Source organism: Amphiprion ocellaris, chromosome 3 (genome assembly GCF_022539595.1).
Source record: "Amphiprion ocellaris isolate individual 3 ecotype Okinawa chromosome 3, ASM2253959v1, whole genome shotgun sequence".
In the NCBI taxonomy this organism is placed as follows: Eukaryota; Metazoa; Chordata; class Actinopteri; family Pomacentridae; genus Amphiprion; species Amphiprion ocellaris.
Window position 1 is genome coordinate 29,697,863 of NC_072768.1, and position 17,475 is coordinate 29,715,337.

The 17,475-nt window shown below is 39.0% G+C and overlaps 1 protein-coding gene and 1 long non-coding RNA gene across 3 annotated transcripts in view; one reads left to right on the plus strand and one right to left on the minus strand.

Annotated features, from left to right (window-relative positions):
- itga11b (integrin, alpha 11b) overlaps positions 1-17,475 on the minus strand; it is an 80,044-nt gene continuing 62,569 nt past the window's right edge. Inside the window, exons 21-31 of one of the 2 annotated variants that reach the window (XM_035953135.2) lie at positions 17,310-17,408; positions 16,830-16,906; positions 10,579-10,662; positions 10,091-10,190; positions 6,098-6,211; positions 5,016-5,096; positions 4,776-4,886; positions 4,555-4,650; positions 3,056-3,169; positions 2,838-2,947; positions 1-1,341 (exon numbers count right to left, since the gene is read on the minus strand). In XM_035953135.2, the coding sequence (XP_035809028.2) occupies positions 2,855-2,947; positions 3,056-3,169; positions 4,555-4,650; positions 4,776-4,886; positions 5,016-5,096; positions 6,098-6,211; positions 10,091-10,190; positions 10,579-10,662; positions 16,830-16,906; positions 17,310-17,408 (969 nt within the window). In that variant the 3' untranslated portion in view covers positions 1-1,341; positions 2,838-2,854. Of the gene's footprint in view, positions 1,342-2,837; positions 2,948-3,055; positions 3,170-4,554; positions 4,651-4,775; positions 4,887-5,015; positions 5,100-6,097; positions 6,212-10,090; positions 10,191-10,578; positions 10,663-16,829; positions 16,907-17,309; positions 17,409-17,475 lie in introns of both variants that reach the window. The other variant, XM_035953134.2, reaches the window with a different exon arrangement.
- On the plus strand, positions 5,552-16,563 carry LOC129348558 (uncharacterized). Its single transcript, XR_008601149.1, has 2 exons — positions 5,552-13,389; positions 15,049-16,563. It is a non-coding gene; the product is annotated as an uncharacterized LOC129348558 (long non-coding RNA).

The following is a 17,475-nucleotide window of genomic DNA, read 5'->3' on the forward strand; positions in this document are numbered from 1 at the left end:
TGCATTTTACTGCCACATGGCTATTCATGTTTATTGTGCTTCCTGCTAATGTCACCCTATTAAACCGTGGCATTGTTTTTATTCATGATGGGTGTAATTTAAATTGAGTACTGTGCCTCCTGTCTGTGTTTGATAATTGATGATGTTTGCTGGTAGTCTTGCTGATTAGTTGTGTAATTCACTTTGTGTTAGATTTCCACTAGTTCCGCTTCCATACAGTAAATAATACTGGACTGACTGTGGTCAGATTTAATTCACTCATGCTTTGCAAGTAGATGGCACTTTTCATTTTGGACACTCCAAAAGCTTTACTGTAGCACAACCATCTGGACACAATGCCAACTTTGTACATGGAATGATTTCCACAGACAGTTTGAAATTTAATTTGCTAATCACACTGATTAACCTAGATAAATAAAGAATTGTGATGAGATTTTCCTCATTTTTATGCAGTCACCATCTCTCGCTATCTAAACGTAAAACTCAACAGAAACTGACAAGGTCAGACCTAGTCTTTGGAGTTGGTGACATTAATATGCAAACTACAATTACTGCCTTGCAAGTGTATCCCTCCGCAAACCACTCAGGTTGAACTTTACAGCCTTGTCGAATCAGACTCATATAATACAGTGTACAGTATATAGTGACAACTGTAGGTATGCAGGTAAGTATTTAGGTTCGGTGAAAAAGCACAGTCAAGTTTTTTGTTTGAGTTCACATGCATGGTCAATAAAGCTGATTCTGGTATACCACAATGTTGGGGCAATGAAAAATATGGATGTTACTGAAAAGAAGCTACAAATTTTAAAACATGGATGATCACACACAACTTCAACCCAGCAGTCAACACAATTTAGAGGTGGGTACCTAAGATTCATGTCATCAATTCAAAATCTGACCTAATGAAAATATAGTCACAATCTCCATTTCTATTCCTGAGTAACAAATAATGGCCAGAAAAGTGTTTTCGCAGAAAATTATGATGTCACAGTGAAGTTGACCATGGATACATAATATCATCACTCTGTCAGTAATCCTATTAGACATTTGTGTTAAATTTTGTAATAACTAGCCTATACATTTTTCAGTTATGGCCAAAAATGTGTTTTGTAAGGTCACAGTGACCTTGACCTTTGACTTTCAATTACCAAACTATAGTCCATGAGTTGAGGTGGATGCCTATGCCAGGATAAATGAAATTTCCACCAGGTGTTTGAGATATTGCATTTACAACAATGGGCTGAACATGAGGTCACTGTGACTTTGACCACTGTCTATTCAGTTCCTCCTTGAGTCCCAGTGAACATTTGTGCCAAATTTGAAGAAATTCCGAGGCATTTTCTGAAAAATAGGTAAATGAGGCAGAATGTTAGGATATTATTTCACTTAAAAAGTGAATGAGAATCAGAACATTTTCTATTTGGTTATGCTAGACTCCAGTCATCCTGAACCATCTATTAGTTAAGTTGCTATTGGCTAACACTGTTGGGCTTGTATTACTTTGACATGTGAGGTGGAGACATAGTCTTATATGTTTGTATCTGAGGGCAGCTGCTATTTTTCCTATTAGCTATAGAGCGTTAACAAAGTCACAGCAGCTTGCTATTATTATTATTTTTGAACTACTAATGATTACTTAAAATAATCTGCAGATTATTTTCTCAATTAAATTATTAATGATCATTTCATCTCTTAAAAATGACAGAAACAATTATCTGATTAACCAAGTAAGGGATTTTTAATCGGCATGCCATGTCTATTAGAGTGTTCCCTACACAAAGTTGTGGTGCAAATAATAAAATGGAAAATTTCTTCTTACATTGGATTTGGGCCACAGGCCATTATTTGATTAAAACTGACTTGCTTAAACTTGACTTTTTTGACAAATTAAATTACTCTGGGGTTTGTTGCTCGTTATGATGAACATGTAATTAATCTTCTGAAGCAGTGACTGGAGCTGAATCAAGCTAACTGATTTCCTTGTATATAACAAAGATTTTACAGTAACTATGGGCAAGGTGTTCACCTACCAGTTGGAACTACTTGGGGTTCACATGGAGGAGACTGAACTCCCAGCCTTACAATTAGTGAACAACCCAGACTGCTATCTTAACTATTGCTGCCCAGTATGAACATCATAAATCACAAGGAATCCAATCATTTCAGTTCTGGTTTGGGTTCCTTCCATATGTGGTACTAATCCAGTTTCAGGTCAGAGATTCTGCAATGCCAACACAGTCTAAACAGTTATAAGCTGAATTCATGAGCTGAACTGAGTATCTTGCTGCAAGAGTTTTGCGGAGAGGCACTGACAGATGTTGTTAAAAGCAGCCTTCAAAGTACTGAATTTTTGGATGAAATCTGTTACAGTGAAGCAATTCCATCATGATCGTTGTACTCCTGGCTCAACAAGCCATAATCAATAATTTGTGTCTCTTTGTCCTCTTCCTTGTTCTTACTTTCTGCTCACAAATTTGCAAGCTTTCACTGCAGACTACTTTCTAAACAAAACTGTAAATGCTGACTTCTTAAACCTTCATGTTTACTTGTATATGTGTATGATGCATGTTACATGATGTTGTTATTCTAATGCGCATGCATGTCAGTTGAGGACTAACCACTTCACACTAGAATCTGATATTGGCCACATGTAAAAATAAATGTGAATAGACAAACAAAAACATTTATTCTGAGCACTAAATTCAAAATAAATGTAACCTAAAGCTGCAGATAGAATTAAGTTCAACCTATGAAACATAGCTGGCTGGTTAATTAATGATGACTTTTTAAAATTTTATTACTTTCCAATGAGGTTCCAATTACTGATGAGGACCTACCAAATATAACATTGGGATCATCCACACACTATAGCTTTTGCACTGCCCTCCTTTGTGGCTACAGACTGCTCCTCTTCTTCCTGTTGTTTTCGTCTGTTGAAGAAGCCAACCTGACAAAAAAGCAGGCACAAATTTGAGGGTGAAAAAAAAATGTTGATTTGGAAACAGTAGGGATGGCAGAAAAATCTATCTTCTGACTGGACAGGTTGTATTTATACCTTCCAAAGAGCCAGGACCAATAAGGCTAGTAGCAGCAGGCCTCCCAGTGAGCTTCCCAGTATAATCCAGATGGGGATGGACTGATTCTCTTCCTTCCTCAGATCCAGGATTATCTGCAGATACAGCGCAATAAACATCACATCATCTATGGACTAAAAACTATTTATTCTACTCTGATATTTTGACAACACTAAATTTTCAATGTGCAGGAATAAATTATTACGGGAGGAGGAAAAAAGTAATTTCATACAGTTCTGAACGAAAGTTTACATACACTTGTAAAGACCATGCACATTATGCCAGTATAAGCCCAAATTGTAGCCTGATTTATTTATTTCTTTATGCCTTTTTATGTGTGTTTGGGGTCACGGTCTTGCTGGAACACACAATTGCATTCAAGATCTAATCTTCCAACTGATGCTTTAGGTATTTCTGAAGAAAGTGTAGGTAATCCATATTCCTCATTATTCCATTACATTTTGCACAACTGGCACCATAACAATGTCAGAGCATAATACTACCACCACCATGCTTGACTGTAAGGTTTGGTGTTCTTGGGGTTAAAGGCCTCCTTCTCTCCTCCAAACATATTTCTGATCACTGTGGTCAAATCACTAAATTTTTGCTTTATCTGACCACAGAACGTTGTTCCACAAGGCCTTTTCTTTGTCCATGTGATCAGCAGCAAATTGCAGCTTTATAGGTTGCTTCTTGCAGGACAGCCTCTCAGCAATAACAAACACTTGACTGTGGACACTGATACCTGTGTTACAGCATCTTCTAATTCATTGCAGACCTGATTTTTGACTCTTGACCATCCTGACCATCCAATTTTGAAGCACAACTAAGTGTAATTATAGGTTCTGACAGCAGATGGCAGGACAGTTCTATATCAAGTACAGTTTATGTACACGACTCTCCTGTGTCTGTTGGGAGGATAGGTAGTACATACATGATAAATGACAAAGTAAGTTTATAAATAAGTGATGAAGAAAGAAACTGTTAATATCCAAGTAATTTAGTCAAATACAATTTAAATAATTTGGATGGTTAGATTGTTTTTGGTGAATCAATGTTAGCACTGACTGTAAATTTGAGGTATTAACTTATCTAGTCAGTTAACAGATGACTCACATTTCTCAATAGACGTCTAGTTGTTATCAGTTGTTTGTTTACAGCAGGTTTGTATTTAGGTCTTGTGCTGTAGTTATGGGGCAACCCTGACCAACCTATTGGCTAAAACTAATTCAGTTTAATGCAGTCTTGTCACAAAGAGAAAAAAGAAACTTGTAAAGAGATAGGGAAACTGTTTGCAAGAAATGTTGATTCAGCTGTATCATTTTTTTGGAAGCTGCAGTTCGTGGTGTTGTTCATTTGTGTCTGTATTGACAGATATTATACAGCAATGAGATACACAGCAATGCATTCACTTAGCTCAGTCAGTAATCTATTAATTTACTGGTCAGTTAGTTAGTTATAGTTGAAAACTGAGCTTTACCTGTCTCACAGGTCTTTCTTCTTTGAGAAATATGGGACTGGACACTTCCAGATAGATAGAGGCAGCAGTCAGCAACTCCAGAGACCTAAAGTTTACCTGAAAAGTCATGTGGTTATCAGTTAGTTAATTTCCAAGACACGCTGTCTTATTTCTCTGACATTTTCCTTAATTTTTGATCATTTAAAAACATAATTATAAAAACACATATTGGAGTGGCTCACAGCAAGCAGAGCAGGAAGCTGAAGTCTTCCTTTGAGTGTCACCTTTACTTCTCTGTTGGTCAACAGGCTTAGTCTGCACTGGATTGTCATGCTGACACTATTACTGCGGTTCTATACACACACATACACACACACACACACACACACACAAAGATAAAAAAGAGAGCAAGACAAAAGAACACTTTTCTTTAACAAAGGCTTATTCCTGTGGTTTCCTCAGAAAAACTCCATCAGTCTTACCAGCTGTGACAGGTGAGACAGGTCCTCAGATGTAACAAGATTGGTTGTGGTATGAGGCAGTATGCAATGGGACCCAGGTACCTGCTGAGAAGAAGAGGACAGTAATGTTTAGCTGTAGTATATTGTTTCTGTATCAAGGTTGTGTGTAATATCTAATACCGGAATTTCTGTGCATTTAAATAATTGATACTTAAACTAATTATCCAGTCTCTCTTGCATCATCATCCTTGCACTTCTTAATTGCTAAAACTATCAACAGGCATAAAACTAGAAATCCATAGGATTAGTTCTCTTTTGTTTATGAGGAGACTCTTGGCATTATTATTATTTTTTTTAATTTATATTTTTCTTCCAATTTCCAGTTTTGGAAAGGAGTAATAACTATTGTTATCACAGAAATGTGAAATTCTGTAACCGCTGCTACTCTTGGAATATGTTCTCATTAATCCTTAGGATATGGCACAAAAACTTAAATTCCAGGTACTGAAGTGGGTGGTTAAGAATAAATAAACCTCTGATGAATAAGGGCTAATACATGAAATACAGAAAATGCACACTTTGCTTCCTCAGAGTGACTTGACATATAATAAATATGAAAGAATAAGCAATAATTCCAAACCCCTGTGTTAAAGTGAAACCAGTACAAAAATACAGACAGATGAAGTTGTAGCCTAATAATTGTCTTTATATGGCATGGGATGTATTGTGAGTTGCTCCTTACATAATGTAACATATTTTAAATGAAAAAAACAAACTCTGGTAGTACCTTTCTACATTTTTGACTGTTTTCATGTGGAGGCACATTATGAGTAATAACTCCATGTTCTATAGTCAGTATTTTGTTCCTTATAAGTATGCACTTTATATTTTACCCACAATAGTCTAATAGGCCCTTTGTATTTACACATATTCATTAAGGGCTTTTAATCTTTTTTTTTTTTAACAAATCACTTGAAACATCTAGCATTGCTTTTTTAAAATGTATTTATTTATTTTTTTTTTTTTGTGCCCGAACATGGATGAGGACATATTTACTACTTTTTAAATTATGTTTATTATAATTTGAAGGTTTCCTCTGTTACCTGCTCGATGCTATAGTCTTCAATGTTCACCAGCTGGTTTCCATTTCTAGTCACAGCCCAGATATCCGCCTTGAACAGAACATCCTGAACTGAGAAGATGCCCAGGTTCTGAATCTGCACAAGAAGTAAAAAGTAAGCTGATAACTAATTATTAGTCAACCCAGTGCTATCTAACACATCTGTGCAGTCATATTGTTATAATTCAAATAATTATTGTTTCTAACATTCCCCATAATTCTGGTCAGTGGGTTTTGAGGTAACCCTCAACAGAATAATATACAATGCCTGTAAATAGCATTCACCCCTCTTGGACACTTCTCCCTTTTATTCCTTTTCAACATTGAATTGTGGTCAGTATATTTTGGCTTTTTTGACAAAAATTTACAAATAAAAGACCATTTTATCATCATCATCATATCAAAGTCAAAACAGATTTTTTCAAAGTAGTGCAAATTATTACACAAGTATTCACCCCCTATAAAGTGACTCACCTAATATAACACAGGTGCAGGCAAACAGTGTTAGAAGTCACACAATTAGTGAAATTGAGATTATGAGAGCAGGATTGTGTCCCTAATTTTGCAATATAAAGACACCTGTATCTGGAAGGTGCAATCCCTAGTGAATCAGTATTCCTCATTATAAGTACACCATGAAGACAAAAGAACACTTAAAGCAACTCAGTGAAAAGGTTGTTTAGAAGCTTATGTAATTAAATTTCCAAGCCACCTAATATCCATCGGAGTGCAGCAAAATCTGTAATTAAGAAATGGAAGGAGTATGGCACATGCATAAATCTGCCAATAACAGTCCATCTTCAACATCTATCTGTACACATCTTTCTTAACGTTAAGCATGGTGGTGGCAGCATCATGACATGTGGAAACTACCTGGCAGCAAGTCATGGAAGGCTTGTAAATGCAGCGGGTAAAATGAATGTAGCAAGGTGTTGGGAAATGCTATAGGACAAGCTAAAAGTCTGCAAGAGAACTACAGTTTGGGAGATTTTTTTTCCTGCAAGAAAATGACTCAAAGCATACAGCTTAACATATACAGAAATTATTTAAGACACTAAGGGGCCAAGTCAAAGCCCAGAAGAAAGGTAAAATTGCTGTGTCCAAATGTGCCAGACTGATTGAAACCCATCCACACAGGCTCAATGAATCGACTAAATACTGATCTCAGGGGGACAAATGCTTATTTTAATCTCCTTTCTTTTACATTTCTATATTTATTTAATTGCCTTTTTCGCCCAGTGGGCCCACCACCCGCAGGGCCAAAAATTGGAGTCAGATCCTATGTACACTGGGCAGTAGGCAAGCTGGCATCTTGGCGGACCACCACCTGGTGGCGTAGACTGGTTGTGGGGATGTGGAATGTCACCTCACTAGTGGGGAAGGAACTTGACCTGGTGGGGGAGGTAGAGTAGTACCAACTAAATATAGCTGGGCTCACATACACGGACAGCAAAGGTTCTGGAACAAAACTCCTGGAGAGGGGTTGGACTCTCCTTTTCTGAGGTGGCCCTCACGGACTGGGGACGTTGTCAGGCAGTGGAAAGAACACTTCGAGGAATTCTTTAACCCAGCTAGTACATCCTTTGCTGAGGAGGCAGAGGCTCAAGACTCATGGGAATCTTCGCCCATATCTGTAGTCGAGGTTGCAGAGGTAGAAGCTCCCAGTGCCAGGTGTGGATGAGATCCGCCTTGAGATGCTAAAGGCTCTGGACATTGTTGAACTGTCTTGGCTGACACACCTCTTCAGTGTCGCATGGGCATCCGGTATGGTGCCTGTGGAGTGGTGGACTGGGGTGATGGCTCCCATTTTTAAAAAGGGGGGGCAGGAGAGTTATCGGTATCACACTTCTCAGCCTCCCTTGGAGAGTTTACTCTAGGGTGCTGGAAGGGCGGTTATGATTGATTATCGAACCGATTGTCAGTGGCGTGCACAGATAGACACCAGGTGGTGCTAGAGCACCTGCCACTTGCTCTCAGTATCAAGCAGGTGCTCTCCGTGTGTCAAGTTTTTTTTTTTTTTTTTTAAATTTAAACATTAAACACACACGCCCCGTCTCGCAACATGAATACGAGGAGCGGACACATGCGTGGCAGCAGCTGCACAGCCCATATAGACTGTAGCCACCAACCAGGTAACACGTAAATGAATCGAGCGTATTGTTCATAGGCCTCAGTTGCAACACGGTGCATTTATTTGTCTCTGCTGTGAAGTAGCCTGTCTTATGCAGTGCTAAACAACCGTGTCCAAATTAGCCAACTGCCCGCCTGCTTAACAAGCTTGATGCTACCCATAATAATAATCAATTAATCGACACAATGTGACGACAATGACCACACAACCAATGTTATTTGGTGAACTGGTACAGCATAGGATCAGTATACTATAACTGAATATTAAGTTTGTGTAGGTTTATTATTAGCCTACATTAGGTAGATGCAACACTTGCTGTGACATTTGCTAAATGACAAAAAGAAAAAGTAACTTTCTGCCTTGTAGCCTCATGTCAGGAATCAGTCTTGATATTGTCAATCGCTTTTAAATATAACAATATTAATAATGTTATTTAATTAATATCTCTTTTAATATAATCCATATAACATTGGCTGCCTTAATATAACAGTTTGAGTCACACTGTTATATTAAGGCAGCAAGTGGTTCTACACAAGGTGCCCTTTTTTTTCCACTGAGCCCCTGCCCTCCAAAATGTCTGTGCACGATACTGCCGATTGTCATAGCAGTTCGACCAGCCAGTCCACATGTGTTATGTGGATTTTGAAAAGGTCTACAACGGTGTCCCCCAAGGGACTCTGTGGGGAGTATTGGGTTTACTGATACAAGCCAGTCCGTCGCTATACAACTAAAATGAGAGCTGTGTTTGCATTCTTGGCAAACACATTTCTGGTGGGTGTTGGACTTTGTCAGGACTGCCTCTTGTCTCCAATCTTGTTTGTGGTTATGACGCTAACCCGTGGTGACGAGGGGAGGAGCTGAGCCGGAATGCGAAGCTCTTGATTTACAAGTCAATCTAGATTCCTACCCTTATCTATGGTCATGAGCTCGGGGTAGTGGCAGAAAGAAAGAGATCGTGGGTACAAGTGGTCAAAATGAGCTTGCTCTGTGGAGTGGCTGGGCTCAGCCTCAGAGAAAGGATGAGAAGATCGGACATCTGGAGGGAGCTTGGAGTAGAGTCCCTGCTCCTTTGCATCGAAAGGAGCCAATTGAGATGGTTTGGACATCTGATTCGGATGACTCTGAGTAGACTTCCTTTGGAGGTTTTCCAAGAACGTCCATCTGGGAGTAGAATGGGGTAGACCCAGAACCTGCTGGAGGGATTATATATCTTTTCTGGCCAGGGAATGGTTCAGGATCCCCCAGGAAGAGCTGGAAAGCATTGTTAGGGGGAGGGATGTTTGGGATTACCTGCTTCTTTTGCTCCCTCCACCACCCGATCCTGGGTAAGTGAAAGAAAACTCATGGATGGGTGAATGGATTAACTGCCTCTTCTTTGTAGAAATTTGTTTGACGTGATAGTCTTTTGACAGATTCTTGACAAAAAAGCCAAATTATATTGACCTTTATTCACTGTGGAAAAGCAATTAAAACAGAAAAACTTCATAGGGGGTTGAATACCTTTTACAGGCACTATATTCAACAGACATCACCCTTTGCTCCTGCATTGATACACCAAACCCGCTAATACAGCTATTATGACAGCACTTCAACAAATTATGTTTGTTTTGATTTTTTTTTAGTTTTTCCAAAAATTACAAGTACTGCTTCTACACTGATATATTCAGACTGCTTTCTGTATGTTGAAGTTTGCCGTGCTGATAACTGCGCTGCAGTATGTGCATAAGTCATAGACATAGTATGACAATAAGTCGTACTATGTGTATGACTTATTTATCAACCATACCGCATTTTCCGTAAATTTGCTGGATTTTGTGGAAAATTTAATTTGTTTCTTTAACTTGCATAATAAGTCAGGTTGAAGGTGGGAGAGCTGCTGTGTGGTTGGTCCCAGGATGACGACAGTGAGTCTCCTTTGATTTCAAAGTGATGAAGGCTAGGGTCTCTGTCAGGAGAACAAGAAGAATTTACATCTGCAATGAAACATACTTCCATACTTTCTATACTATTAGGGTGTTCATCACTGAACTTCAGAAAAGTAGAAACCTTTCATTGCTCCCAAACTGATCAGCAACTCATTTATTAAAAAGAAACACTATCTACTAAATCAGCAATTGACTTTTTAAATAAAAACAAAACAAAACATGGTATTTTAAAACTTTGATTGGTTTAGGAAATGTGGTTTTTTAAATTTATAATTGAAAATCTTAAAATATAATAAACCTTAGCTGTGACCAAGTAATAATCTTCACATGTGCTCCTCTGCTATCTAAAGCATGCATATAAGCGCCTGTTAATTTACATAGTGTTCAGTAACATTCTGTGTTACCCACCTGGTAAAGAGGAGGTCAGTTTGATATTTCAGGGGGTGGAAGATATCATTGATGTTATCATCTGGGTATCCCTCTTCTCCCTCACTAATTAACACACAAATGTGCACACAAAAAATTACAATGTATTATACATTTTTTTAAATTATTTTGAGCCAAACTATTCACATTATACATGCTTCCCTTAGACAATATTATTAGGAAGCACTGTATTAATTTCCATTGTTACACTGACGACACTCAATTGTATTTATCTATGAAGCCAAATGAAACTAATCAGCTAGCTAGAATGCAAGATTGTCTTAAGGACATAAAGACCTGGATGACCTATAATTTCTTACTACTAAATTCAGACAAGACTGAAGTCATTGTATTTGGCCCCAAACATCTTAGAGAATTGCTTTCAAAGCATATAGTTACTCTGGATGGCATTACATTGGCCTCCAGTACTACTGTGAGGAACCTCGGCGTTATCTTTGACCAGGACATGTCCTTTAACTCACACATAAAACAAATCTGTAGGACTTCCTTTTTCCACCTGAGAAATATTGTGAAAATCAGGAACATCCTGTCTCAGAGTGATGCAGAAAAACTAGTCCATGCATTTGTTACTTCTAGGCTTGACTACTGTAATTCCTTATTATCAGGTTGTCCCAATAGCTCTCTGAAATATCTACAGCTGATCCAAAATGCTGCAGCCAGAGTACTGACGGGAGTTAGCAAGAGAGATCATATTTCTCCTATACTGGTTTCTCTTCATTGGCTTCCTGTTAAATCTAGAATAGAATTCAAAATCCTTCTTCTGACATATAAAGCTCTTAACAACCAATCTCCATCATATCTTAAAGACCTGATAGTACCATATTATCCTAGCAGAACTCTTCGCTCTCAGACTGCAGGCTTACTTGTTCCTAGAATCTCTAAAAGTAGAATGGGAGGCAGAGCCTTCAGTTATCAGGCGCCTCTCCTGTGGAACCAGCTCCCAGTTTGGGTTCAGGAGGCGGACACCCTCTCTATTTTTAAGACCAGGCTTAAAACCTTCCTTTTCGACAAAGCTTATAGTTAGGGCTGACTGGGGGACCCTGACGGGGTGAGCTGGTGTTTTCATTTGCACAACTGACTTCCCCTCTTGACGTCCCTTTATTTTGCCCCTAGTTATGCTGCTATAGGCCTAGGCTGCTGGGGAATCTCTCTTGATGCACTGAGCCCTTCTCTAACTACCTATGTATTTACTATATATACCATTATTGCATTACACTCACTCTGTTTCTCCCTGTGTCCTTTCTCCGAGTGTCCCTGGTCCCAGAGCTGGATGCTTCAGATCTGTGGTTGTTCTCCCACCAACTGGCCTAATCTCCATCTGTGGGATGCTGCTGCTGAACTTCCTCCAGCCCACTGCTTCCAGCTGCCCACTTTCACCAATCTACTCTGCATTGCCCTTACTATGCTTGATTTGCTCATCTACATACATTTACCACATGCTATATATGTAGTATAGTTAATGTCAGAGCTGTACACCATAGCAGTAAACTATAATCAGTTTCCATGTTAGTTGTACTTTGCATGTATCATCAGTCTTATCATGCATGTATCAAATTGTGTTTTATGTTCCTTGTCCCCCCCTTTACCTCTATACCTCTACCTCTACCTCTACCTCTCTACCTCTTCTGTCCCTCTCAACCCACCCGGCCAGCAGGCAGATGGGTCCCCTCACATAAAGAGCCGGGTTCTGCTCGAGGTTTTTTTCCCTGTTAAAAGGGTGTTTTCCTTGCCACTGTCGCCTTTTGGCTTGCTCTGGGGGTCAGGCATATGCGTTCTGTAAAGCGTCTTGAGACAATTTGACTGTAATTGGCGCTCTATAAATAAAATCGAATTGAATTGAAATGCCAGGAACACTAAAATGTAATGAGTTTTGAGTGACTCATTCCATTTTAGGGTTTAGCACCATTACATTTTGTGGACACACCGTAACTGCTGTGACAAATTCATGAGCCTCCTTTCACAATTTCATCTGCCAACTTACACCTAACACTTAGCTCTAAACCTCAACCTGGTGCTAACCTTATCCCAACAGGACTAAGAGTCTCCTGCCATACTACCGGCCTAATCTTAAAGTTGGAGAAGGGGTCTGTCTCCCAAACCTAAATTGGGAGCTGATTCCTCAACCGGCATGTTGCTGGTTTAGATGAAGCAACTACTGATGTTAACTCAGAGAGATATATAGCAGGTAAGTAGTCCAAATATAACCCTAATCCCACAGACACCTCCAGGGACGCTGTACCTAACAACATAGCTGTGATTTTTTTTCCAACAGTCAAAATTTTGTTGCAAAGGTCATGAAGTCCTCACTACTGAGTTCTAAAGGACCAAAAGGCTCCACAGAGCTGTGACTCCTTGTCAACCTGGCTACAGTGCTGAAAGAAGCCTGGGATGGTTCTTGTTTTTCTCTCTGAGCAATGAATAATAAGCAGTGCTTGTTCTACAGAGAATTTTTTATGCAAATAAACTGTACTTCCAAGATAAGTGAAATTTATCTGAATTTGTGGAATGCTGCTGCCTTTCCAATCTTCTTTAAATCTAATCTTCTTTCAGGGTTAGAGCAGATGAGAAGCTGATACACTCAAGCCTCCTTAGTTGTAGCTGCTCGGTGCGGACAAGCAATCAAATATGGAGTGACTGAAGGATTTGGAGAACAGAGAGATGAAGTCTGATTGGAGTTGTGTCTTTGGGACGGACAGATGCAGTTGATGTAATTTCTGGAGCGACACCGATTTCTTTGAAATCCCTCAAGGGCTGATGGAAAAGAGGTTCATGGTAAATAAACGCTTTCTAAAACTTTCAGGCAGCATGGCTAAACGATGGTGTATGTAGCTCTATGCACGAGATGCAAGAACAAACAAGTGGGAAGGGCAGAGTGATATGTATAGACGTACAACAGGGAAGGGAAGTGATTGAGGTGTGGCCCTGCTTCTGAATTTCAGCTAAAGATTTTATCTCCAATCAGCAGAGTGTTGAGATAGGTAAGTATGGATATTGAAGTCTCTGAAAGCTCTTTGAAGAAAGGAGAGCCTAACTAAATGTCCCCAATTACAAAATATGTCCTAAATCCTGAGATAACTCCTGTGTCCTGTATACTCTGCCTCCAGTTACTCTAGACCAGTGTTTCTCAAATAGTGGGGCGCGCCCCCCTGGGGGGGCACAGAGGCATGTCAAGGGGGGCGCGGGCGACTGGAAGGAAAAGGTCCTTCAACGCGGAACTAATTAGCTGAACTATTGTTTTAACGTCGGCCTGTTTTTCGCGGCGTACAACAATACTGAAATTGTGCTGGCCCCATAGACTGTATATGCCATACATATAAAAAAATATTAATAATAATGATCTTCTGTATATATCTATGGTATATGCACTGGCCGTTCAGACTCCGAAGTACAGACTCCTGAGAATGGGAGAACGCATCGTTAATGTGCAGTCGGAACACCAGCGTACTCGATCACGTCACATACTCGGCTCATCTCCTCCGATTGTTTTTACCAGCAATGTCAAACATACGGCCTGCGGGCCAAAACCGGCCCACCAGATGGTCCATTTTGGCCCGCGGGACGACTTTACAAATGATAAAAATTACAACAACATTAACTGTAAATTGTAAATTTGTAAAACTGTAAATTTAAAATAATTTCTAGAACTTGACAAGTTGTTCTGATCATGAAGTAAAATACTAGATTGTTCAGTTCCAGATACCTGTGACTGAATGTTTTGTGTTTTTGTAGATAAACTGTTATCTGGCAGTTACAATGTATGTGTAAATGGTGAACTGAGGCATAATAGGCTACTGTTGAAACTGAACTTGTTTTCCTTAAGAAATTTCAGGTTCATAATATTTTGTAAAAAGATAGTTCATTAAATGTGAACATTTTCAGAATGTACTTTTTTTGAACTGAAACAAAGGGGAAAGTTGGAGTTGTGGCTAATTATAGGTTATTATGCTGTGATTTTACTGGTGGGGCCCACTGGAGATTGGATTTATGTGGCCCCTGGACTAAAATGAGTTTGACACCCCTGATCTTTATATATATATATATATATATATATATATATATATATATATATATATATATATATGTATATATATATATATATATATATATGTATATATATATATATATATATATATATATATATATATATATATATATATATATACATATACATATATACGTATACGTATACGTATACGTATACGTATATATATATATATATATATATATATATATATATATATATATATATATATATATATATATATATATATATATATATATATATATATATATATATATGCACGAAGTTATTGGGGGGGCACGAAAGTTTTTTGTCCTCCGAAGGGGGGCCCAACAGAAAAAATTTGAGAACCACTGCTCTAGACTGATCTCCTGCCCTTTTTTCTCCCTGTCCTCTGTGCTGCTCTCCAGCTGACCGCTCTGCACTCCTACGCTAGACACACACCAACCTGGGTTGCTTATTAGCCTGCTAGTGTTCACCTCTGGCCCTGCTCCAGGACTGATATAGCCACTGCAGATTCTGCACACCTCACCAGATTCTGATTCCCCGTAGCCAGCTAAGTAATGTAGCCATTCCACTGCTCCAGGTATCCTGCGTATTTCAAGTCTGTTGCCTCAGGGTAATCATTCCGCTGCATTAGCAGGGCTCCAGACTAACATTTACACTGGTAGCACTGGTTCTACCAAATTTCTTAGTTGTGTCCACCAGTAAATGATTTGGTCAACCCACCCCACTCCCACCCCCTTATTTTGGTTCAACATTGCCACAGCTATTAATCCACCATGCATGCTAATTAAATGCTGTTTTTGTATAACCTAGTTATGGTGCATTGACTTTCAATGATGCAAGAGTTGATTTTGTAAAAGGTTTTAATCTTAAAATATATTCATCTTGTCACCAGTCCTCTTCCGATATCAGTCATAAACTTGGCACAGGCTAAACATTTGCTGAACATCTGCTTATTGGTGAACAGCACATTTTACCGATGTTCCCTAAACGCCTCACATGCTGGCTACAGTAGACACTGCCAGGCGGCTGCAGTGTAGCAGTTCTGACAAGTGTATGGCCAAGCATTTGTTGGAAAACAGTGAAAAGAGCATTCTACACAGATTTAGTGAGTGATTTTTAGCAATATGTGCTGTTTTCTATAAGCAAAGTTTTCTATGAGCGGACTTTTCTACGAATGATTTGCATTTGAAGTGTCAATACCAGAGTCAGTCATGTTTCTATAGCCAAAACTGTGATCGCTGTTAAAATTTGAGCCATCAAGACTGAATGTGGGGCTACGTTTTCTTCTTAGCTGGCTCAGTGGAGATCTCTCTGCCTGCACCACAACACTTTCATCAGCAGGTGTATCAGACCTCTCCCTCTGCTCCAGTCTCTTAATGTTTCCTCACTGTGTTTTCAACATAGTCATCTGCTGATCCTTTCATCACTGAAACATGTTAACAATGAAACTGAGCGTTTTGCACGTCAGGCATGGAGAGACTAAGATAATCTGGAAATGATAAAGCTATTTCCAACCACAATGACTTACACAGTAGCTACCTGCCGAAGGAAGGGCCACCAGATCAGCCTGATGATCATCATTCACTCGCTCAATGCTACCATGTGAAATTTCAGTGGGCACATGTTCAAATAAAGGTTGCATATGCGACCCTTTCAGTCGCAGTCTGGAGCCTGCTCAGTACCCTGCTTGTTACGCTGTTTATCTGAGCCTCTTATCAACCTGTGTATAGTCATTACTGCCTGTTATATCTGCTGACCTGATCCTGTTGTCTAGCTTTGCAGCTAGCTTTGGTTATTTGAAGTAGTCTAAGTTCATACCTTTATCTATTTGTTTGTGATTTAGTTCCCTTTAGATTTCCACCTCTGTGTGTATTATTTATTCTTCAAATTGTCTCTAATAAATTCTTTTTACTGGATCCTGTCTGTGTCCACTCCGTGTCTGCATCTGATTTCTCAGATTCATCGTGATAATTTCCATGTTAATATATTGGCTTTCAGCAATTATTTCCAAAACAAATAGTATATATTTTTTTCAGTTGCTTTCAGATCTTCTAAATGTCATTTCCCTACCTCTGTGCAAAATATCACATCTATCAACATTCACACAGATAAAGTCCTGCCTCAACATCCTGTAACAATGGAACATGCATAACATCGTATAATAAATAACCAGTCATCTCACCTGGTAGTCACCATGGCAACTTGTACATGATCCAGAAACACGGAATGGCTGAACTCAAATTCCAAACAGAAAGTTACCTGGACAGGAGGATAGTAGATGGTTTCAAAGAACTGAAAAAAATGTACCTTTTCTTTTGTCTACAGTCTCTGTGAGCTGACTGAAGGTGTGCTTCATGTACTGCCCTACCTGTATGTTTGCAAAGAGCAAACAGGCTCTTGGGGGCCTTAGAGTGACGAGCGGTGACCTTAATCATGTTTATAGGTATAACCATAACAGTGATAAAACAGCCTTGTTTTAGAAACATCTACACAACAGTTGTTACTCTTTGTTTTCATTAATGGTCCTGCAACCAATTTTATTTATTTGTATTTATTTAATTCTGTGATATTTTTGTCAATCTGAAAATTGATTAAAACTTATGATGATAAAACCCAATGACATATTCCAAATCAGAAAATGCTCCATTAATATGACACCTACCTTTGCCAATGACTTCATGAACGGAGCGGTAATGTTACAGTTCCTCTGACTGGCCAGTCTCTCCTCGGCGTAGCACTCAATCTGGATATCTGATTGGTTCTGGGTGGGGAAAGGAGGCCAAGACATAAAGCCAACATAGACTTTGACTTGGTAACTGACAGCAATA